This window comes from Ursus americanus, chromosome 18, assembly GCF_024610735.1.
Source record: "Ursus americanus isolate L20-20 chromosome 18, mUrsAme1.1.p, whole genome shotgun sequence".
NCBI classification, from domain to species: Eukaryota; Metazoa; Chordata; class Mammalia; order Carnivora; family Ursidae; genus Ursus; species Ursus americanus.
The window spans coordinates 7,871,419-7,895,187 of NC_142144.1; the positions used below are offsets into that span (position 1 = coordinate 7,871,419).

At 46.8% G+C, this 23,769-nt stretch overlaps 1 protein-coding gene across 5 annotated transcripts in view; it reads right to left on the bottom strand.

Moving 5' to 3' along the window:
- STXBP1 (syntaxin binding protein 1) overlaps positions 1–23,769 on the bottom strand; it is a 65,392-nt gene that overhangs the window by 10,526 nt on the left and 31,097 nt on the right. For 4 of the 5 annotated variants that reach the window (XM_045770985.2, XM_087869351.1, XM_087869355.1 and 1 more), the window contains exons 3-17: positions 23,093–23,174; positions 19,505–19,581; positions 18,589–18,667; positions 17,318–17,421; positions 15,491–15,639; positions 13,743–13,827; positions 12,809–12,939; positions 11,649–11,756; positions 10,118–10,178; positions 8,703–8,768; positions 7,681–7,761; positions 5,652–5,790; positions 4,866–4,975; positions 3,446–3,547; positions 1,548–1,633 (exon numbers count right to left, since the gene is read on the bottom strand). In XM_045770985.2, coding sequence (XP_045626941.1) covers positions 1,548–1,633; positions 3,446–3,547; positions 4,866–4,975; positions 5,652–5,790; positions 7,681–7,761; positions 8,703–8,768; positions 10,118–10,178; positions 11,649–11,756; positions 12,809–12,939; positions 13,743–13,827; positions 15,491–15,639; positions 17,318–17,421; positions 18,589–18,667; positions 19,505–19,581; positions 23,093–23,174 — 1,460 coding nt within the window. The remainder of the gene's footprint in view (positions 1–1,547; positions 1,634–3,445; positions 3,548–4,865; positions 4,976–5,651; positions 5,791–7,680; positions 7,762–8,702; positions 8,769–10,117; positions 10,179–11,648; positions 11,757–12,808; positions 12,940–13,742; positions 13,828–15,490; positions 15,640–17,317; positions 17,422–18,588; positions 18,668–19,504; positions 19,582–23,092; positions 23,175–23,769) is intronic. The other variant, XM_087869354.1, reaches the window with a different exon arrangement.

The following is a 23,769-nucleotide window of genomic DNA, read 5'->3' on the forward strand; positions in this document are numbered from 1 at the left end:
GGTAACAGATGCTGCTGTGGTCAGGGAACAGCCTGGGCCACATAGACGAGGGAGGCCAAGAAGACTCTGGAGGCAAAATGCCTTCAGACGTCATCGCAGAGCACAGCAGGGAAGGCTTCCCGATGCATGGCAGGGAGGAGAAAAAGAGGAAACGCTTTTGAAAACAGACCCCAGAAGATACCATGAGCGACCAAGAGAACACACAGTGTTGGGAGAACCCAGGGACAGAAGGATGGATTGTGTCTACTCACATCTCCAAGCTGAGATATCTGAGCGTCACCAGGTACGTGGCAGAAACCCAACAAACCCAAGGCATCCACACTTGTCATCTACATTTGCATCAGGAATGATTCTGAGAAACGCAGCTCTATGCAGACAGCACATTCATTCCCTTCAATTGATTAATCAAAAGCGAAAGCAGAATACACTGAGCACCTACTATGTGCCGGGCTCTGTTTTAGCAACTGAGGCTAAAACAGACACAAATCCCCACCCTCGTGAGGCTGACATTCTAGTCGGGGGAGACTGGCAGTAAAGCAAGAGAAACACAAATACTATACGATGTGCTGGTATAATCCACGGCGTGAACAAAAAGGGAAGAGGGAGAAGAGGGTTGGAGGAGGCTATCATTTTTTTCCCCTCTATTTTCTGTAACAGCTTTATTGAGAGATAACTCACATGTCATTCAATTCCCTCATTTAGTGTGTACAATTCAGTGGTCTTTAGTATAGTCACAGAACTGTGGACCATCACCAATTTTAGACCATTTTTATCACCCCAGAAAGTCCATACCCATTAGCAGTCACTCCCCATTCCCCCACCTCAACGCCCGCACCCCCCCCCGCTCCCCATCCCCAGCAATCGCTCACCTACTTTCTGTCTCTACAGATCCGCCCACTCTGGACATTTAACACAAATGAAATCATACAAGGTGTGGACTTCTGTGACTGGCTTCTTACACTTAGTATAATGTTTCCAAGCTTCACCCGTGTTGTGGCATGCGTCAGTGCTTCATTCCTTTCTTTGGCTGGATAATATCCATTGTATGAATACACCATGTTTTGTTTACCCATTTATCAGTTGATGGAAATTTGGGTCATTTCCACTTTTGCGCTATTATGAATAGTGCACCTAGGAACACTGGTGTAGTGTAATGTTGAAAAAAGGTAGTCAGGGAAGGTGGAGATTAGGGGCAAGCCATATACTGTCCCCATACACTGGGGACAGATAATTGCAGGCAGAGGGGAAAGCAAGTGCAAAGGTCCTGAGGCAGAAGTAAGCCTGTCATGTGCAGAGACGGAAGGTAGGGTGGCAGAAGTGGAGAGAACAAAGGGAGGAGTAAGGAATGAGTCAGAGTGGAGTGGGAAGCCAGAGTGTGAAGGGCCTCGCAGGCCGCACCACGGACTGGGCCTGCACTCTGGCTGTGATGAAAAGCAGTGGGACGGTTCCTGTGGATACTGCTGCTTCATAACAGGACTACCGTGTGGCTGACAACCAACCAGAGATGGTCCCACTTCTCCCCTGGCTGGCTCAGGATTCCCACTCACCTAACCGCGGTGGTACTAAAGGAGGCAGAGGAGCGGGTGGAGATATAAGGGTAGTGCTTGGTATCAAGTTTGTCTTCAATAGTGTCCTGGAAAGAAAAGAGACAGATAGTGGGCTTTTGCCTTTTGTTTGAGAAGGGCCGACAGAACCAAGGCAAGATGATTCAAAGAACAAGTCACTTAGCAAAGTGACATGGCCAAGTCTGTAACAAGCAGAGCTGCCCTGCTCTGCTGCCCACTGCCGGTGCCTGGCACAGTGTTCCACAGGGACCAGATCCTCTACAATCGGCTGGTGCACTGAGATCGGTTTGTAGGTCTGCTTCTTTAAGAGAAGTTAAAAAAAAAAAAACCCAAAAAACTGCAATGGGGCGCCTGGCTGGCTCAGTTGGAAGAGCACGTGACTCTTGATCTTGGGGTCCTGAGTCCAAGCCCATGTTGGGTTACTAAAAAAAATAAACTTATACAAAACAAAACAAAACTGTATTAATTTTTCTTACTTCCCTTCTAATTTGTTTTTTTTTTTCTTGTATATTCTATGTGAGTTCTTTGTGAGGTTATAAATGTTGCATTCTGTCCAATAAATTCCTGATACTTGCCATCAGTCTTGTAGAAGCTAGGCATAGGCAGGGTCTCTCATGCAAGACAAGACCTTACACTTCAGTTTTCCAAGGGTCTAATTATCCAGTGGGTGGATTCCAGCTATGCACCTCCTGCTGTCTAGAAATCTCCACCCCTCCTAACAGCTACCATGTGAAGCCTACACACGTCTCTTCACAGGGCTGGGGACAGGGGCAGGAAAAGAGTGAGGAGAACAAAGGAGCAAATGAAACAGAGAGGTGGGCTTTGATTACATTACAAAGAAATGTAATTGGTTTCTAGATGTTCATGTTCACCCATCCTTTTGGTTTGTGGGTTTTAAATATAGGAAGTTGACTCACTATATATATTTAAAATATACTTATTTTAACATATAAGTCAGCAGGAACACAGACTGCTTGAATTGACAAAGGAATTCTGGGAAAGTCCCTTCATTGTCAGGACCCCAGTCTTGTCCACCTATGGGAGCAGGAGCTGGACAGGGTAGCTCCAAGACCCACCCCAAAGATCTAGTGGGGCAGGATTCTAAGCAGGGTTCCTTCGAGCTACAAGCAGAGAGCAGAGGGACACCTCACATTCACAAATACGAAACACCTACTATGTCCAAGGCACAGTGCCAGACGACACATGAGCTGAGGGCGGAGGCCAAGGTATAAACAGCTGACTCCAAGCACTGAACAGATACCTATATGTAAACAGCGTCCCTGACACACACTACAGGAGTCCAGGGCAGCCTCTGCGGTGCTGGGAGGTCGGACGGGGGAAGTGTATGGGAATGGTCAGACCTGAAGGGGACTTTGAAGGAAGGCAGGGCTCAGAAGTGGAAAGGGAAAGCACCACAGGCAAAGCATGGATGTGAACAGAAGAGCAGAGGCAGAAACATGCCTGGCAGGGTCCCTGACTGGCGGGGAATCTTAGGGAGGGACTGGTTCGGGTCGCATCCCGAAGGCCCCTCCACACCCCCACCCCCACAGTGGCACTGGTTACTCATCTGACCTGTAGATGCCGGGATGTGTTTGCTTCTTTGGATACAGCACCATGGAGGGGCTCTACTCTGGGGCTACGTCATATGGATCATGGGGTCTGCATCTGGTGGCCTCTGGGGATGGCTCTTTCTACACCCTCAGGACAAGGCTATGGGGCCTAAAAGAGCCCAGAGACTGGATACAAATCCTCCGGGACAGAGAACCCCAGGCCATCACCACCACCCCACAGCAGGTGAAGCTGGAGGCCTCTGGGCCTGTAAGTGAAGAGCCCCAGGCCCTGGCTGTCCCCACACACCCTCACAGCCCTCCCTCGCTGACCTCCATGATGTCTTTAATGATCGGGGTCCACCTCGAGAGCTGGTAGGTCTGCTCGCTGATGCGCTCCTTCCGCTCGGGCTTGCTCCTGCGGCGCAGCGTGGACTGAGTGCAAACACACGCGAGATTAGATGGAGTCAGGGGTCATCTGGGCCCCTGCGACTTTGCTGGCCCTTGGAAATCGCTCCCGAGGACTCCCTTCAGAGAGTCAGCACTGGCAGAGTACGAAGTGGGAGGGGTTTTCCTGGAAAAGTTCAGCATGTGCCCCTTGGGCTTTTGCCCAAGAAACTGGAGCAAACGTGGTTCTTTAAAGCCACGAAAAATGGCAAATGTGGGTCAAACATATAAGCGCCATTCAAAAAAATCCTGGTAGTGGGGCACCTGGATGGCTGTCAGTCAGTCAAGTTTCTGACTCGATTTTGGCTCAGGTCATGATCTCGGGGCCATAAGATGGAGCCCTGTTTTAGGCTCTGCACTCAGCACAGAGTCTACTTGAGATTCCCTCTCCCTCCCCCTGCCCCTCCCCCCACTGGCACATGCATTCTCTCTCTCTCTCTCCATCTCTCTAAAATAAATAAATAAAATCTTTAAAAAAAAATCCTGGTAGTTAAAATAAGTTTGCTTTCAGTTATAGGAGAAAAGACTGCTTTGGGTAGTACTTGGCCTTTGATCTTGCTTCGAGAGTCCGGGGTGCATGAGTAAACCATCTCCGTTTCCATTTGGGTGCCTCTTGTGAACAATGGTCTAACAACACCAAACTATCTCCAGCTCTGGGTCTCTGATCTGGGCTCAGGGACACAGTTTTTGACTCTAAGACTCCAAAAGAAGCGCATTTGCAACTCCAGCTTCAGAGCACCGTTGTGTGAACAACTCGGCGTAGGAAGAAGGTATACAGGGAGGTTCCCGGCAGAGAGCGCTGAACAGTGCTCGGGCCTCTTCCTCGAGCTCTGGAGCCACCTGACGCCCAGCCTCTTCTAGAGCGTGCCATGTGGTCGGGCTTCCTGGACACCCTGCCCTGGCCTGGCTCTGAACCATCGCCAGTGAAGAACCAAGTGGAGAACCTGCTTGATGCTAAGCACTGTGCTCTCGCCCTCACAGAAGATGCTGGACCTGGGTGTGCAAAGGCAGAGTCGGACTGACCTCAAGACGCAGATGAAGCTCGCGTGACTCCTGTTTGGGGCTGGTTCAGACACAGCTCAGCTTTAATGACCCTGTGCAACTTCTTGACGTGCACACCTTGGTTCTGGGAGTTACACTTGTATTTTATTACATCTCTATACCTTTATTCCTCTGATTATAGTTTTCTCTTTCTCAATGTTGAGTGTATGTGTCACAAGGCACGTTAAGTAAGTAGGGGAGAAACGATAAGACATGCCAGCTTCCCTTTGCCTCTCCCTCCCCCTACGCAAGGCAGGCCCCTTACGTCAGTGACGATGGGCACCCCCAGGTGTGCCATGTTGGTGATGATCTCGCTGTCCTCTGGGGGGATCTGGGCATGCTGGATCAGTTTGTTCAGGTTCTCCTCAGTGATGCCTGCGAAAACAAGACCCCCGGTCACCACACCCAACCACCGTGCATCATACACTCAGAGGCAGAGCCAATCACCGGAAGGGGGACAGTGCCCCTTCTTCTCCTCAGGGTTAGTAGAAATGAATCTTCACATTAACTCCATGTAAGATGAGGACAAAATCAGCATTTTGATTCTACTCTGGCCACTCTGTCCCAGGCTATGACCATCAGCAACTGCCCCATTATGGTCTATATTTCCATCCGTCTCCCGCTTCCCAGCCATGCCTGCCCACCCCCACCCACCTCAAAGTCAAGAGTCTCAGTGTCCATCTTCTGCACAATGGACACTTATGGGCAACTATGGTGTGCGTGAAAATCAGTTATTTAAAGGCAGAGATTACAAATGTGATGCAAGGATCTGGCAGACACGCTCTCACAAATTGGCTTTGCAGTCAGTGGCCTCTCCCTGCTCCCACCCATCCTCTTCCATAGATGCCACACCTTTATCACCTCTAGAATTTATTGCCTCTAGTTGCAACTGATTTGCCTACATTTCCCCAAATGTAAAGAGCCCCTGGGATCTCTGTATTAAATATCCCTTTCCATGTCTCCTAAACTACTTTTCTGCTTTGTCTTCTCTCTCCTACCCGCCTCATTTGCCCAAGGGCCTATCCCCTCTTCTCTATCCCACCATTCCTACCATTCTTCAAAAAGATGTAGAGAAGGATGATGCGGATTTTGTCGTAAGTGCTGACATTTGCATCCAGCAGAATGGGGACGATGGCTCTCATGGGGTCCTTGATCTTCTCCCCTTCAGCATCTGTGCCCATGGCCAGGTCCTGCAGAAAACACACCATGTTGGCCCCATTCCTGGTGATAGTCTGGATGGATGGGAACTATGAGACAACTGATGGCCCATAAATGGGATTTGTTGCTTGGCTGGGGAAGGTCCTATGCAGGGGCTTCTGCTCTTGCAACGCCCCGTAATCAGCACTGCTGTCATGAGCACTGTTTTCTATGGCGTCAGTGAGAAGTGACGACAGCCCCAGGGTTCATTTTGCAAAAACAGAAACCACCATGATTTCTTAGCCATCTTGTTTGAAGGTAGGCAGCTCCCTCCGGGTGAGTGCCAGTGCACCTGCAGGGACTCCTCAGGTCAAGCCTCCGTCCTGGCGGGGCCCCTAGAGGTACAAAGCCCTGCTGAGGGATGGGGGCTGAAAGGGTTGCACCTCCCACACATGAAAAGCCCTGGCATTTTAAGGGGCCGCTGCCTGGCTAGACTCTCCCCATGTGCTCCCCGTTGGCACTGAAGGACACGCTTTTTGAGTTTTAGCTACTTCAGGTTTTCAACCTGTTTTTAATCTTCCAACTACTTTTAGGGCAAGGAGAAAAACAAGGGCTCCCGAAACTGCAAATCCAACCCAGGGAGATGAAGGAGGAGAGAGGGGCTGGCAAAAGGAGGATGAGAGAGAGCACAGTGAGAGCCCCCGCTTCATGACTCAGGCAAGAGTCAGATCCACTGTTGAGAGGCCAGAGAAAGCGGCACATCGGCCTCAGCAAACCAAGAACCGTTCACCAGTGGCTGCAACTCTCCCTGGAGCCCGGACAGGGCTGGCCTGAAGGTTCCCTCCTCAAATACCCCACCAGTCCATAACCATCAGTCTCGAGTTCATGGTCTGTCCAGGTCAAGGAAGGTGGGCATCCGCAGACCCCTTTACCTCTCAGAGCTACCACCAGCCTCAACAGACCTGAGTTGAATACTCTCTAAAGGTCCAATTAAACGTAACAAGTTCAACAAATACCATGGAGCACTTCTGAAAAGATGTACGCTTCCAAGGATTCATCCCGCCTGCATTTCTACTGATGGAGGGATGCCCTATTTTCCGGACAGTCCAGTTCTGTTGAAGAGGACGTCCTGTGCTTGCCGAGATCGCCATTGAAACTGATGGACTCTCGCAGAGGCCACTTCCCCTTGGAAGAACGTCAATGAACCAGGACAGGTCTGACAAACCCAAGCTGGCCTGTCACATTGTGCCAGAAGATGTAACTCTTAGCTTCACACTGAGAACCTGAGCTGTTCTTTCTCACTGCGGCTTCACACTTACTTAATGCCCTCCCTTGCCATAGAAGCTGACCCTAGCTGAGAAACGTTCTCACACTAGAATGGACGGCCAGGATTAGTGACTCCACACAACGCTCCTGGAAAATGTGGCAGCATTGTTATTTCCCTTTGCAGATGAGGAAAATAAGGCAGAAATGGCACATCAAACAGATCGGTGACAGAACTCAAATCCCAAACTGCTGACTTTCAGTCCTAATCGTGATCAGGGAGGCTGTGGGCGAGTTTCTGACATGCTACTGCACTAGCTTTTCTCAGCCTCTAGGTCTCCAAAGCTGGTGTGGCCACGGCAGGGGAAAAACACACTCAGAAGATAAAATTCAGCCAGCCTTGTCAGTGTAGGGCTCAGAGATGCATAGATCTCTCTTCAGACATTCCAGAGAGCCAGTAGAACGTCAGATATGCAAAATCCAAAAGACACAGCATTCCAGACCAATCTAGTCCCTACCATTGAGAGTGGAAGTACACTGACTGGCTCCAGAGTTGAGACAACGTGATCTAGCAGACTTCCCCATCTCTATATTCTATGATTCTGCGGGATGTTCAAGGTCAGAAGTTATAATTCAGCTCGGTCAATGGGCACAGCAAAAAGAGAAGGAAAAGGTCCTACCTGCTCCACTCGGCAGAGTTTATCCACGGTGCCTTGGTAATGCTTCATGCAGTCCTCGGCCAGGTGCAGGTGAGTTGAATACTAGGAAAAAGCAGAGTCTGTGATCAAGAAATCACTCAGTGGGGCTCCTGGGTGGCACAGCGGTTAAGCATCTGCCTTCGGCTCAGGGCGTGATCCCGGTGTTATGGGATCGAGCCCCACATCAGGCTCCTCTGCTATGAGCCTGCTTCTTCCTCTCCCACTCCCCCTGCTTGTGTTCCCTCTCTCGCTGGCTGTCTCTATCTCTGTCAAATAAATAAATAAAATCTTAAAAAAAAAAAAAAAAAAGAAATCACTCAGTGACTCGCGCAACATCTACTGAGCTCCTACTACATAGGAACACTATGCAATGCACCAAGGAGACTCCGGCCTCATAAAGGAGATAAAACATGCATTCCAGCAGGAACACAAACATCATGACAGAAAATTCTATGTCAAGAGAGGGACAAACCACATTCTAAAGGAGGCAAGTGGAGGAGTTATCCTTTATGGGGGTAGGATGGTATGAGGGTTCTACAATGTGTCCACGAATTCTTTGACACCCCTCCTTCTAGGAGGTGGAGCTTAATTCCCCCCTCCTTGGGCGTCGGCTGGATTCAGTGATTCACTTCTAACAGAGAGTGTAGGATGGGATGTCGGACGCTCCAGGTCAGGACGGAAAAAGCCCTGTGACTTCCTCCTGGCTCTCTCCCTCGGGTCACTCACTCTGGGGGATGCCAGCTGCCATGTCATAAGCGCACTGAAGCAGCCCAGGGGAGAGCCCCTGAGGTGAGGAATTGAAGGATAAAGAGAGAAAACGATGAAGAGGAGAAAAGAAAGTCATAGGAAATAAGCTATCCAGCCTTTCAGCTTTTCCTAATAAAACTGGAAGTTAATTAAAAATCTGTGGATTTCAATGTATCAGTTAGTACAGCAGGGTTCTGAGAGGTTTTACTACAACTGTTTATACTGAATATTCAAATCCGTCACTGGGATCGTCGTACCTTGCTGAGCTCTTTCTGGTACTGGGGCATCTTCTTCAACATCTGGGACAGGTCCCGCATGGTGGTCTACAAGGGGAAGGAAAACAGGGTCTCACTGCAATGGCCCTGACCTAAGAGGCTGTGCAAGTGTGGTGGGCGCCAGGCAGGACAGCAGCCAGCACCAGACTTCCCAAATGCACGCTCAGAAACTCTCGAGATGAATCTGTTAAATCCAAGATCACCGTGGGTTTAGATTTCCAGGCCTCTGGTTCGAAAAATTATTGATCCAAATACCACAACTATCTTATAGGTGGGCAACTGAACTCCGAAGTGTAGCAATTATGTTTTACTTATTGGACTAGAAAGTTACTGAGAGCATAATTCTTGCCAGGAAAGAGCAATTTTTCTTTTTCGCGCTGCTCTTCAGCACACTCAGCTCAAGCAGTCTTGAAACTGAATTCACATTTCATCCCAGCAGAAAGGCTGTAGGCTCTACGGTTGTGTAGACAGGTAGAAAGAAGGAAGACCGTGGGAAATGGCTGGGATGTGCATCCTGTCAGGTGAAAGGGGTCTGTTTACTTGCTAACTGTGTGACCCACCTAATTCTACTCTTAGCCAACAAAAATGTATTGAGTTACTACTATATGCCAGGTTAGGTGCTGGAGACACAGGAGTAAAATGAACAAAAAAGAGACCTTCTTGCCTTTGTGGAGCTACCATCTAGCAGACGAGCCACTCCGACTGAGAGGGTTAGTGTTCTCCAGAAAATCCCGAGTGTGGGTGCGGAGGCGCAGAGAGGCACCTCACCAGTCTAGGGAGGAGTAGGGACGGTTTCCCGGAGAAAATGATGCCTGAGCCAAAGGACCAGGACTTCACAAGGCAAGGCCCAGGAACTGAGGCATGGCTGGAGCAAGGCGGTGGGTGCAAGAGGGTGGGGGGCAGACCTGAGAGTCTGGGGAGCCTGGTGGCCCAGTGCTGTAAGGTGTGTCCCTGGGTAAGACTTGACTCTACTGGAACAGAGTCACCAAATGGTTTTAAGCAAGGGACTGACACAATCAGAGCTGTATTTGCTTTGACCACGATGGGTAAAGCATGTCTGATCAACAGTGAGGATGAGGAGAGGACCAGGCAAGTTATGAGTTCTAATTCCACCACAAGCTAAAAAAGGTTCCATGGTTCTTAAGGCTTAAACTGAATTATGATCTAAAACAGTATATATTAATTCTCAGAGTAATAAAATGAAGATCTCTATAGACATCAAAAGATGTCTTGATCTCAATCTTGAATGCAAAAGTAAGACAAAAGGATATTAGATGAAGAGGGGACGATGATCTCCTAACTCACTAGTCCTGTGCCAAGGAGGTGCCCTGCCGGCGGCCCCCAGAAGGAAGACAGGGATTAGCCTAAAGGACACGGGCGCTCTAGCATGCATTTACCTTCTCTCCAGTATTCATTCTCTTGCTGGAAGAAAAATCTTTCAGAGAACGGGTGACCTCCCTAGAAGACAGAAGGAGGCAGCTAAGTTTCACAGCAACACATTGGGTCTCCACGTGGCTGCTACGGAAGTGGTGCTAGATTCTTCCTTTAGGAATACGTGGCAACTTTCCTGCCAGTAAGGTATGCATTTAAAGTGGTTTTTGAGGGAGAGAGAGGGGACACATCATTTTCCTAACTAATATTCTAAACCAGGGTCTCCGGGGGGGGGCGGGTACGGGATGATTCGAGAGAACAAATTGTTAGTACATCTATTTATGTTTATTTTACTCCATCCTTCTTAAATTTATGTTTTTGTATATACTATAAAACATACGTACTACAATCAATTACATAGTTAATTCATAAATAAACTTGCATATTGGAAAGTGAAGCAACATTTTCCTAAGGTTGAATGATCCAAAAAGTTTGGGGACCACTTTTCTGAACAACTGAACTATCCCAGACTGTGTTCTTTTCCCACTCTTCCTTGTGAATTTACTGAGGACATCACCAACTCAACATAGCAGAGAGAATGTCTTTCTGCAAAAGCAGAATTATTATCTATAGCTTAAACGTCTTACAAAAACATTCAGGTGTTAGGGGCACCTGAGTGGCCCAGATGGTTAAGCATCCGACTTTGGCTCAGGTCATGGTCTTGGGGTCCTGGGGTGGAGCCCCGTGCTGGTCTGGCAGGGCTCCCTGCTCAGCACAGAGTCTGCTTCTCCCTTGGCCTCTGCCCCCCCCCCCACTGTGCTCTGTCTCTCTCTCTCAAACAAAATCTACAAAAAAAAAATTTAGGTGTCAGGAACATTTTGAAACATTTTCAGAGCAAGGTACGGGTTCCGTATATACACGTCAGCTCTTGCTTGGAAATTTTAGGAATAACAATAGCGGAAGAAGATCACACAGCGGCTATACAAAAGAAAATCATGTAAAAGAAAATCAAACTGATACAGTGGAATCTGGATCTTTCAATGGAAGGACCTTCCTTCCTTCCTTCCCTCCCTCCTTCTCTTCATTCATTCATTCATTCATTCATTCATTCATTTATTCATTCATTCATTTATAAGTCGGCTCTATGTCCAACGTGGGCTTGAACTCACGACCCTTAGATCAAGAGTCGCATGTTCTACTGACTGAGCCAGCCAGACGTCCCAGGCATTGGCTTTAAACAATTAGTGTTTACAAAGCATTTCCTGAGAGTTACGGATATATTCTAAAACTACGAAGAGCCACCTAAACACAGAATAGATTTTCTCATTTGGTGAAACTGGCGTAGCTCAAGCTGAGATTAGAAGGGATTCATCATCGCTGGTTAGCATGTTGGCGAATTCATCCACTGAGCGGCTCCGGGCAAGTTGCCCAGTGTGTGCACATTAGCAACTGCCACCTGGAGAAAGGTCTCGCCCTGTACTCTGGGGTGAGCCCTGGAGCTGGGGTGGCAGGGCTGGCTGGGGTCCCTGGGGAGGGGCGGAGGCAAGGGGCTCTTACTGGGACACTTCTGCGATGTGCTTATGGCGCAATGCTATCCACAGGTCATCATCCTCGTCCAGGAGCACTTCCTTCACCCGTGCCTCTCCGATGCCACTCGTCTCGTACCTAGAGAGGAGACGTCCCCATGAAATTCATCCAACCCCCTCCGATCTACAACAGACAAGAGCTTACAGTCCTCAGCAGACAGACGTTCTCATGGATGATCCCACCACAGGCCTGCGACCATCTGATGGGGCACTGTCCCTAGCAGGTGTGCTGGATCAGCACCTGACACGGCAGCAGTTTCTCGGGCAGGGAGAGAGCCAGAGTCAGTGGACTTGAAGCTCTGTTTTAAAATCTGCGGGGTCACCTGGTATGTGCTCAAGCCAGGATACAGGTGGGTTCGGAGATACTTGTAAGGGAAAAGCAAAGATCACGCTTGCTCCTTCCTGGGAAGGACCGATCTCACCCTCAAATGTGTGGTACCTAAATTTTCAGTTTTAAAATCAGGTGCCTGCGACAGGTCCTCAGCATATTTTTACATGTGAAATCACGAACATCTAAGGGAAAGCAAGAATTACAGGTACCAAGAGGGAGAAAAACTGACATTCAGTCATATGTTTAGAAGCTTCATTTTGAAACCACTATCTTTATGATTAATGTTATAAAATAAATGACATGAGAACAATACAGTCTGTTTCCAAAAAAAGAAAAATTAGTTTTTAGAAACTGAGTTTTGGGTAATTGTTACCAAGAAAAATGTTGTTTATAATGAAAACAGCTCCTTTTTGCAAATAAAGTTCAGTAAGAAACTTCTGTTGATATATTTTATCATCATATTTCATGACCTATAATTAAGAAGTTTTACCTCTGAATAAGATACGCACGCACGTGCACGCGTAGACACACACACCCAACATATGAACCCCTCAAGCAGGCTCTGAGCTGAGGTGACATGAGCCGTGAACTAAAGATCTAAAGTTCTTGTTCTCCCCCAAAGGGGCACGAGCTCCCAGCTGCTAATGCCAAGTGGATTTGGGGACTCACAGAAAAGCGTGCAGGCTCATTAGCAAGACTACTTCAACGCACCGCTTTCCCTAGGATGAAAGACGTCCTTTCTCTTAGATTAGAGGCGCATTCCGTTTGTCTGCAAAGCCGCACCGGGTCCACATACTTACTTGTATACATCATTTTCGATGGGCAGCAGGTCATAACTCATAGCTTGAAAAGTCAGTTCATGAAGCACAGGGGAGCTGGGGTCGAAGCCGCGGTCCAGGATCAGGAGCTGGGAGCGCGCCTTGTCTGGGCCCTGGAAGGACAGACACAGGGAAGGCTTTCACAAGCCACCCATACAACTCCAGTCTCTCCCACTGGCGCAGCTGCCCCTCCTGTAAAAGCAGCCCCGGGAAGTGACCTCGGAGATAAAACCTACTAAAATAGCACTGACCAGTCCATTTGCTGCTTGACAGGAATACCAGTAAACACCGTGCAAAATCCAATGCGTCTATTTCCTAACAAGGGTCCTTTAAAGTAGATCCAAAACTGTGACTGGCGTCCAAAGTGAGCTTATGAAGGAGCACCGCCTGGGTTTGCTTATAAATAGCGTGACCCACTATCTAGTCTGCCTGGGACCGAGGGGGTTCCCAGGACCCGGGACTTTCAGTTTGAAAATTATGATAGTGATAGAATAGTTCTGTCCTGATTGTAGTGGGGGCTATATGAATCTCCACATGTGATGAAATCGCACAGAACCATCCACACATGCGAGCACACGTACAAACTAGTCCGATGTGATTAAGGGCTGGAGATTGTGCCAACATCAATTTTCTGGTTTTGATATTGTACTATTGAGGGGGTTCCCAGGACGTAGGACTTTCAGTGCTAACACTGGGAAAGTCCCAGCAAACAGAAACAGATGGGGCACCCTGACTACACTGAGCGGAATCTGATCCCCCCCACCCAAGGGCTCAAGCATCTCACTGGAGGCCAACAGGCAGGAACAGTGGCACCCATGCACACTCTGTAAGCAACAGAACCGAGCTGTCCCCAGGGCTGCCATACAAAACTGTGGTCACTTGGTGAGAGAGCCACGCGGACCAAGTCCAGACTTACCTCGCCCATTGTTGGGTCATCGGCTTTGTAGGCATCGAGCTTGTCTTGGATTAGCTGAGCCAGCAAAGCATTGTCCTTGTATTCCCTGACAAAGGAGGAGTGACACAGGGTGAACCGGCCATGCACTGACTGCCCGGAGGGTGGAAGGCAGGAAGTGCAGGAGGCTCAGGGGAGATGAGCTTCACCTGTATTGTTCTTCTACGCTGAGGATATATTCACGTATTACATATATGATTAAAAATGACAAATAAAATACTTCACCCAGTGCCTGGAACATAAATGATTTTCTAGTCCCTTTAAAAAAAAAATCCAAATGGATACAGAGGTAGTCTTCCCAACTGGCTTCAGAAAAGCAAGCACACTTCAGCAGAGGTTCCTGGCCATCCACCCTCCTCCGTGACCAGGTTGTCTGAGCCTCACCCACCCAATTCTCACTTTCCTCAATTCAAATCCCCTTGGGTCTTGTTCTGTGTTGTTGGCAGGTGATATTCCTGCTGCCAGAGCCAGAACGATATAAGTGAGACCCAGTGGACCTCTCCTCTTGGCCAGGCCTGACAGCACTTCCCAGGGCTCCTCCTGACGGTATAGAGTGTGTAGCTGCTGCCTGTCACCTGGCCAGGCTCAGTGCTGAAGCAGCTCCGTTCCCAGTCCCGCTTCCCCCACAAATGAACTCCGAGCTCCCCCCACCCCGTCAGGAGATATGGCCGAGACCCCCATTTCTTAATTTCCACCGGGCTTTTGTCAGCGAATACCAATAACAGAGGGAGGGGTTTTTCCACGGCTGCACATTCCAGCAGACAAGGTGTCAGTACGGAGAGGCTGCCACGATGATCCTCGGCACCACCAGTTCAGGCCCTTCATTCCCCCTGCAGCGGCCACCCCTCTGGGTCTCCCTGCCTCACCACTGCTCTCACTCCCAACGCGCTGCACTCACTCCCCCGTGCAAATCCCCCCCAGAGGTCCCCACTGGTAACCACTGAGCGACAAAATCCCAAGCCTGGCCTCCAGGGCCCCCAAGAATGGCTTCAGAGTTGCTCTACTAAGTTGCTCCACAGCCCTCCACAGACACTGTGCCAGAATGCCAATCCTCCTCAAATTTACCCTTTGTTTTCCCAACTTCAAACTTCCGTTCATCCCAATGGGAGAGCCAACTTGCCCAGGCCCTTGGCTTGTCCTGTCCTCAGGCACTGGTCTGGCAGGGCCTGTAGTTTTGGTGCGCACAGCTTACGCACATGTGGGTTGGTGTGCATGTTACCTACCCTTCACAGATCACAGGCTTCTACGTGCAGGGCCTGTGTCTTCAAGATAAGGACTGTCTCCCCAGCACTTAGCACACAGCAGATAAGTAATAAGTGAATGACTTTATAAAATCTGGGAATATGTCCTTTGGAGAATTATCCTTGTATTTTATCTTACTCTGGAACACCTTTTACAAAGACAGTATTTGTTTTAAAAGGTTAGAAAGAGCTAAAAAACTACAGGAAGCCTGGGTTGTGGTTATACGGGGTTCACATTTAGCTGTTCGTTAACTGAATATATATATTTCCTGCTCTTTTCTGGATGCATTATTACCTTTTACAATAAAATTTAGAGAATATCAAAAACGTTGGAAGAACGATTATAAATGCAAGATACTCAAATCTTGACCCTCTTGAGACAACTGCCAGAGGAACCTCAAGATGAAAGGAAGCTCCTCGCCCGGTGGACACATGGGAGGCCACTGAAGGCAGACTGGCGTGCGGCCTTACCCCCGATACCGCACAGCCGGGTACTCCTTCAGGGTGGCACACAGAGTTGCAATCTGCTCTGCCAGGCGCTCCAGTATAGGATTCTTCATCTGAGCCTTGTGGGGACTGTAGAAGCTCTGGAAAGAGTCCGCGGAATCCAAGGAATACACCTGAGAAGGAAAAGAAATAAGAAAAAAAATTTTATAATGTATATCATGTTTGCATCCAAAATGGTGAGCTGTTGGGAGTTTTCTCCAACCTTGGAGTGAGTCTATGGAACATGTTTTCATTTATTCTACAAATACGGGCTGGGTGTCTGCTGCGGGCCAGGCATTGTGCTAAACACTTGGGAACTATCAGTGACCAAAACACGACGGTCTTCGAGGAATGCGCAATCCTACGCGAGAATAACATAACCAGAAACAATAAGCACAACGAAAAGTAAACTATATGATATGTGAGAAACGGGTTTAAGCGTGTGAGAACACAACAGAGCGGGGAAAAGAATGCCTGGAGGGCCGCAGGGAGGGAGGACAGCAGGCTTCCTTGAGAAGGTGATGTACGAGCAAGGTGAGGCGTTTCTCACCAGCAGGAGACTTCCACGTGGAGGTAAGAGCTAGTGCCAAGGCCCCGGGGCAGGCATGTGTTCAGAGTGTCTGATGAACAATGAGGAGGCCAGAAGAACAGGAGAGGAGGTTAGTGTAAAACCTTCTAGGCCATTCTAAGTTTAGTTTTTATAATTAAGGGACAGACTGGAAATCATCTGTGACTGGGGGCAAATAAAGGAGCTTTTTTATGGATTTAATAATTTCTTATCCTTAGTAATATGTTGTTTTATTCTAGAAGTTTAAAATTTCCTCTCAAATGACCTAGTCTATCAGCTATCAGTATTTTCTCAGAATCTCACTTATGTAAACTACCCTGATCTTCTAGAAAACCTGCGTTTTAAAAAAAAGTTTATTACTTTTTAAAAATATATGAAATGCAATCTGATTGAATATGTTAAAGTTGTGTTTTGTTTAATCCAGGTAGGCTCACACAGAGAAAAAAAATTCCTGCCTTCAAGCTGGAAACAGGCTTGACGTTCAGTGCTAAGGGAAAGACGCTGTCTTTAGATGTTCACACTGTATGTTCTCCATCCCTCCTTACCCAAGAACAGGTCACTCTCTGACGTCTAGAAGCTGATCTATAAAGATGCCGTAAGCCACGGTCAACTTTTATAAAATGCCTAAGTGTTCTGTTAGTTTTGTTTCTTGTTTGCTGGGAGAAGACACGTTAACCAGTCTTACAAAACGAAGATACAAATTTTGTACGCTCTCTCACAATCAGCGTCACCTTTACTGGCTTAACAACTTAGTTTTTCCCCAAGGGAAGAGGTTTGCCGCCGTGCTCCGGCATCGGAAGTGTTAACAGCCACTGACAAAGGCTACCATCTGCTCCCCCAGCAGAGCGTGAGGGAGGTGATCTCTGCACAATCCAGTCTCCTGTGCAGCAGATGGCTGTCGTCTGATCCCTTCCCCTGCTCTCCTTCCCTGCTCTTGTAGGACTGGCTACCTTTGGTTATTCAAGGAGTCAGCCAGTAGGAGTGAACACTATGAGCAAGGATGAAATGCACACAAAGAAAGGCGTGAGGGCTTTAAAAAAAAAAGTCAGAAATAACCCGAGAGTCAGATGAGGGCCTCGGGCAGACGCGTAAGTAACTCTGTTTTCATTCCATCAATGCCCACTTACAGCAGGTCATTTGACAATTCAGACTATGATGTCTTCCTCCCCCACTCTGCTTACTGCACTCCCGTCAGGACTTGCCCAAGGATGCAGACTTTCTACGCACTCCCCACTCAGGCTCACCTGGGACTCGTAGGGGAGAAATGCAATGTTGATTTCTGTCAGAGTTTTGATGACTTTGGCTGCTCGAGATTTCACCAGCTCATTAAACAGGGCATCTGGACAAGCTGCAAGAAGGACAAAAGACAGCGGGTTTCCCCGTCCACTTGCAGGTCCATTTCAACAGTTGCACACATCTGGGGGATTTTCTATTTTATTAGGATTTTAAGAAGGCAACTAGAAAGTTCGTCCCATCCTAGACTATCCCTTATCTCTAGGGTACAAAAGGAAGGGTAAAACCACCTAAATGGCCTTCAATATGTAACAGAGAAGCAAATGGCAAAAAAGACTATTGAGAGTTAACGAGCTAATAAAAACTACTTTCTGATACCAAGGAAAGGACAAAACCCAGGAGATTAAGAAGGGATAAGGAAAAGGCCTGTGATAGGAACAGACACCACATCTGACACGTTTATGAAAAATGCAATGAGGAAAAACAAAACCACCGGCAAGACGGTGCAGGCATTTCTCCGGGACCCTCGAAGGAGCTCGGCTGCATGGGAGACCCACTTGGTGGGGAACCCGGGACTGCCAGGGGCTCTCCGGGGCCAAACAAATGGCTTCGCATTCTCAGAAATGCATTTTTGGTTTATTATTACTAATGTCACCTCTCTGCTTTTTTATGCATATTCGAACAGTATACAATTACTCTTTGCAAGAACCTTTCCCATTTTCTCAGTGGTGAGCTCTGTAGGGCTTTCCCTAAAGAGAAGAACGGTGGGTGCACTGTTATTGCTGAAGTTTTAAGCTAGCCAGCTCAACTCCTCTCTCCTTGCTATTAACAAATATTGACCAAGATGATTCTGCACTAGGCTCCATGCGCAAAACCTCCACAAAATAAGAAAGTGAACTCCAAGACAATGACGCAGTTTCCGTCTGCTACCATCACCGCCGGACTGGACAATCTTAGTTGAAAAACTGATGGAAATTCACTACAGTTTATGGTGATACCTGGAAGTCTATACAGTGAAATATCAAAGCTAGCATTGGAAAATTCTTCTCGGCATTAAACCTCCTAGTCCTTAGAAGAGGTGCTATTTTTCATTAGGAAGGACTGCATGACCGAGTAGGTTTGTCTTTGCGTGTTTTTGTCTCTTATGCAATTTATCTTCTGAAGGGAAAATAAAAGCTCAGGGGAAACATGGCAACAACCCATTTCTTCCCTATTGATCAGCCTTGCTGTGCAGAAACGCTAATCTGGAAGGACAGGGGTAGCAGCTGCCGGCAGTACTTACAGTCCGTGAAGAAGACGTGTGCAGCCCGGTACTTAGCGGTTGGTGGGTCCTTAAAGTCACCGATGAGAGAGTGGACAGACTGTAGAGAGGAAAAAAAGAGGGAATTGAAGAAGAAAATGGGAACTATATCTGAACTGGGTTAAATCTGAGCTGCTTGTACAAAATTGCAGGGGATTTTTTATGTATAATTCATGTTTGGCCATAATGGAATTCTGAAGACTTAAAATTAGGATTGTTTCAGAGTTTAGATGAACAAAAGCCTTCTTAGCTCACTCCAGAAGACAGCACAGTTCTTTGGAGCCACTATAACTTGGGTTCCTAAGAAGATATTCACAGAAGAGGAAACTGGTCCAAAACCTTCCAGGAAACTCATACTGATGAAGTTCTGGCAACTTCAGATGTAAACCAGTTTTCGAAAGTGAAAAGAAAGGGAATGGAAAACTGAAGGGAATTTATACAGATGAAGAGACCTAAGAACACTATCAACCAAATGCAAGGAGGTGTATCTTGTCTGGATACTGACTTGAACCAACCTCCCAAAATGTTGCAACAAGTAATTTTCAACACAATCTGGACATACACGACCTGGAGGAAACGGACCCAAAAGTATAAAATGCCAGAGTTCTGAAGGTGGGTCACTCATTAGACACAGTGGATCTCCTCCCTAGAGAAGGAGTGCAAGAGGGGGAAATTAGACTGACCCGGGCCTGGCCTTCTGGACAGCGGTGGTGTTTCAGAGAGCTTAACGCACTCTCGCTCCACACCGCACCCCTCCTTCCCTGTCTGTGGACTGCACGCTTCATCAGAGCAGTGTGTTAAATGCGCGCTTAACCTAGAAACGTCAGACACTCTGCGCCACAGATGCCACGCCAGCACGTGCAACCTTAGCCAAAGCTCTTCCGGGAGCGGGACTTGCCTTCTCGGACGGAGTGATGAGATACACAGCCTCCAGGCTGGGGAGTGGCTCTCTGCGCTTGTTGATGTCTTCCACGACTAGAAAACAAACAGCGGCTCACGGTCAGCAAGCAAACAGAACCAGGGGTCACAGAACTAAAACAACCTAAACAGACCACCTTCAGACAGCTGCAGGTGAAAACCTCCAGGGCGTGGGGTGGGAATCATTTGCCTTCTCCTTGGAGTTACCACATTCCACTGCCTCACAATGCTCAAGAGGTTAGAAAACCTGAAATTTTATCACACTAAATATTTCCCATTTCGGTTTAAGTAAACTCCTTGATCTCGTGATTAAAAACGGAAAAAACCTCATTCGGTCACAAACAGTCTTTTATCCCTTCTTTGGTTTTTTTCTCATGTGTCCTAAATAATTCCAATTCCTTTAGAATTTGCACGTTGAGTTTGTTTATCAACAGTTGGATAGTTTTTATCATTTTCTTCTGTATATCACGTGAAGATATTCCAAACATGCCCTCAATACAGTGCCGTCCTTCCCAATAGTTCAAAGACTAAACATTATATTTTGTTAACTACAAGCATTTGGTTTGCTTATTTCTTTTACAGTTATGTCAGCTACTTCAACTGGAAAGAAGAGCTTCTGGGATAATCCTCATCTTTCCAGCCACCTGATAAAGCTCAGGATGTGCTATCTATGCTGTACTGTCCTCTGGTACAGAGAGAACAGTAAAATCACTTGGTGCCATTCTTCTCATGCAGAGGATTTAAGCAAATAAAAGCATCACTTCAGGGGCGCCCGGGTGGCTCAGTCGTTAAGCATCTGCCTTCAGTTCAGCTCATGATCCCAGGGTCCTGGGATCGAGCCCCACATCAGGCTCCCTGCTCGGCGGGAAGCCTGCTTCTCCCTCTCCCCTCCCCCTGCTTGTGTTCCTTCTCTCTCTGTGTCTCAATCAAATAAATAAAATCTTTATTTAAAAAAAAAAGCATCACTTTAGGATGATACCTTGTAACATTTAAAAAGACTTTTTACCCCAAATAATGTTCAAATACCAAAGTCCTTCAATTATCTACTCTACCACTAGTTACAGATTTCTGAATTTCATAGGCCAACAATACTTCCCCCAAAATGTTTTGGGGGTTTCACATAGGATTGCTAACTTTTCAATTCTGCCAAGCAAAAACCTTTTTTAGAACCCACCTTTGGGAGTTGGGAAAAGTCTGTGTGCAGCAGTGGGAGAGCTGAGCCCTCATCTACCACAGGGAGCTAAAAGATAACATCTACCATCAATGAATCCAAAGATAACGGTCTAAGTATTTATCTAGAAACTGCAAAAGGATAACCAAGAAAGAGCAGACCCTGAGGGAGAAGGGAGTGGGCCAGGATGCTGCTGCTTCTTCATTAGAAGCTCCTTAGCTCCATTTGGCTCTTTCCCCCCTTAACTTTTGTGCATATTTGCTTTGAGAGAGGAAAAAAATAGCTTTAAAAATTCAATGAAGAGGGATGCCTGGGTGGCTCAGTCGGTTGAGTGACAACTGACTCTTGATTTCAGCTCAGGTTATGATCTCAGGGTCCTGGGATGGAGCCCAGCGTTGGGCTCCTCGCTCAACAGGGATTCTGTTTGGGATTGTCTCTCTCCCTTCCCCTCTGCCCCTCCCCCAGCTCTCTCTCTCTAAAATAAATAAATGAATCTTTTAAAAAAAAAAAATTCAATGAAGAAAATAACTTTGTAAGCTCAAAACAGGGGCAAACCCAGTCTTCGATCCCTGAATGACAAGAAGTCACAGTAAAAGCTATGTACTCTCATTTATAGGACTAGGCTTCTGGTGACAGATACACTGGATTTGGAAAAGTATTTTTAAAAATGAAGGACTCACATCCAAGGTGTGATTATACCCCCCCCAAAATCATGACATACATATTCATAGTATATATTTCACATAGAATTTAATAAGAAAATCCATGATATATTATTACCATAATTTCACAATTTAAAAACATTTAACACCAAAATAATAAGAAAGACATAATCTTAGAATAAAGGACAAACCTTTGAATGAGATTCATTTAGGTTATTGAAATCTCAACCCTCCTAGTTCTTCCTCCAATAATTGTGGTTTGGTAGTAATTTTGACAAAGACCAGCAACAGTCTGCAAGCCACAAATCATATAAAGTCTCCAGGGAACAAAAATTAGGAAGTACATTGCAACAGGTATGTTCCACTCAACATTTTTTTCAGAGGAAAAACAAAGGTTAACTTCCTTGTTTGAAACAAGAGCTCAGAAGGTATTGCTTTTCAATCTTCTGAGATAAGCTCAGAAGAGAATGCTGTTTCAAAGATTAAAACACAGGATCCCTCTTGAAAGGAGCCCCTGAGTAAGACAAGGGCTACACACCAATGTGAATAAGAGCTCAAGGACAGGAGCCAGAGGTCTGAGTCTTAGTCTCAGGTGTGAGACACTGGCTAGGGACCTTGAGCAAGTGACTTACCTTTTTTAAAAAGCCTATTTGTTGTGAAATTATAACACGCATTCCAAAGAGTGAATAACACATAAACATACAAATAATTACAAAGTAAACACCTGCATAAGGGCCTCCCCAGTTGGGAAACAGAACTGGCCAGCACTAAGAGAAGTGCACTTGGCATACCCTCCCTTCCCTCCCTCCAGAGAGAACCACTGTCCTAAGGAATGGGATCACTTCTCTTCATGGTTTTACCACATACACCTGCATTAAACAACAGCATAGCTTAGTTCTGCTAGTTTTGAACTTTATAGAAATGAAAGCACACTCTAAGTACTCTTTTGTATCTTCTTTCTTTGGCTCAACATTATGTGTTGAGCTTGTTAGCCAGAGTTCCTTCATTTTCGTTGTCTATACTATTCTGCTATGTGACTCTACCATGATTTATTTAACCCTTGTACTCTTGATGGATGTTTGGTTGTTTCCAATTTGGGGCTACTATGAACAATGCTCCGTGAACATCCCTGCATGTGCATTCTGGGCACACATGCCTGAAGTTGTCTAGGACAACCGTCTAACCGTCTGGCTTATAGGGCACATACACCTTCAACTCTACCAGATACTGCCAGTGTTTTTCAAGGTAACTATACCAATGGACACTCTGTCATACAGGAGTTCCCATTTTTCTACATCCTATCTGTCACTTGGCATTATCAGAATTTAAATATTCCAATTTGATGAGTGTATAGCAAGATCTCATTCTGGTTTTAACCAACTAATGTAAGTGGGCAACGTTTCATGGATTTCTTGGCCATTGGGATTTTCTTCTTTGTTAAGTGCCTGTTCAGGTCTTTTGTGCACTGTTTCTATTGGTGGCCAGCCTTCTCCCCCTTGATTTAACCTGCCTTTTGGCACATTTACCAGATATTTAATGATCGTCTAGTCCTGCATCGGGTGCTAGGGATTTAGCGATGAACAAGCCTTGGGTCTCTCTCAAGAACTTACAGCCTGACCACCCAGGTTGTTGGAAGAATGTGAGGTCAAGTGAGATAGTAACGAATAGGGAGGGGGAAAGCTTGCCACAAAGAGGCCTGAGTTTCACTCAAGGGCAGAGAGAGAGCTGTGCTCACTTGTTATCCCCTCGGTCATGATGTCCGTCATCTTACAGCAAGAGGACAGCATCCTCATGCTCAGCTGATCGACCACCAGCACCTGGAAGCAAGAAGAACAGCTTACGGCCTGCATGGGATTTGCTACAATTCTCTCATCAGCTTACTGTGTCAGACTTCAAAAAGCGCCCCAGAAAAACAGAATATTGTTATAAATACTTCCCATGGGCCAGAAGTGTGCTAACATACATGCTACCTTCCCCCCCATGCCACACCCAAACCTGACCCTCTAGAAGTTAGAACTTGTTCTTGCTGACTTAATTTTATAAGCTTAAAAAATTAAAGTTTTTCCATGACGAAGAAAATGACTACTCATAAAAAAGGCAAAAAAAGAAAAAAAGAAAAAAGTCATCTACAGCACCCACACTCAGAGAAAACCATATTGGAGATTACTTTTTCAGAGCATAAGTTTTTTTTTTTTTTAATTTTACAAGAGAACGAACACCCGTGCCACACATATGGCATGGAAGATGAGGACTTTGCTGCCAACACCATGAGGCTGTACCAGCACACGTGTTGTCTGGAGCATACTCGATCTCAGTCCAGACTGGAAGAACAACAACACGCCCGCCAGTCCTGGTCTAAAAGCTTCAGACCTGCAATTCTTCAGCGAACCACTCCTGTCTCCATTCAGCCCA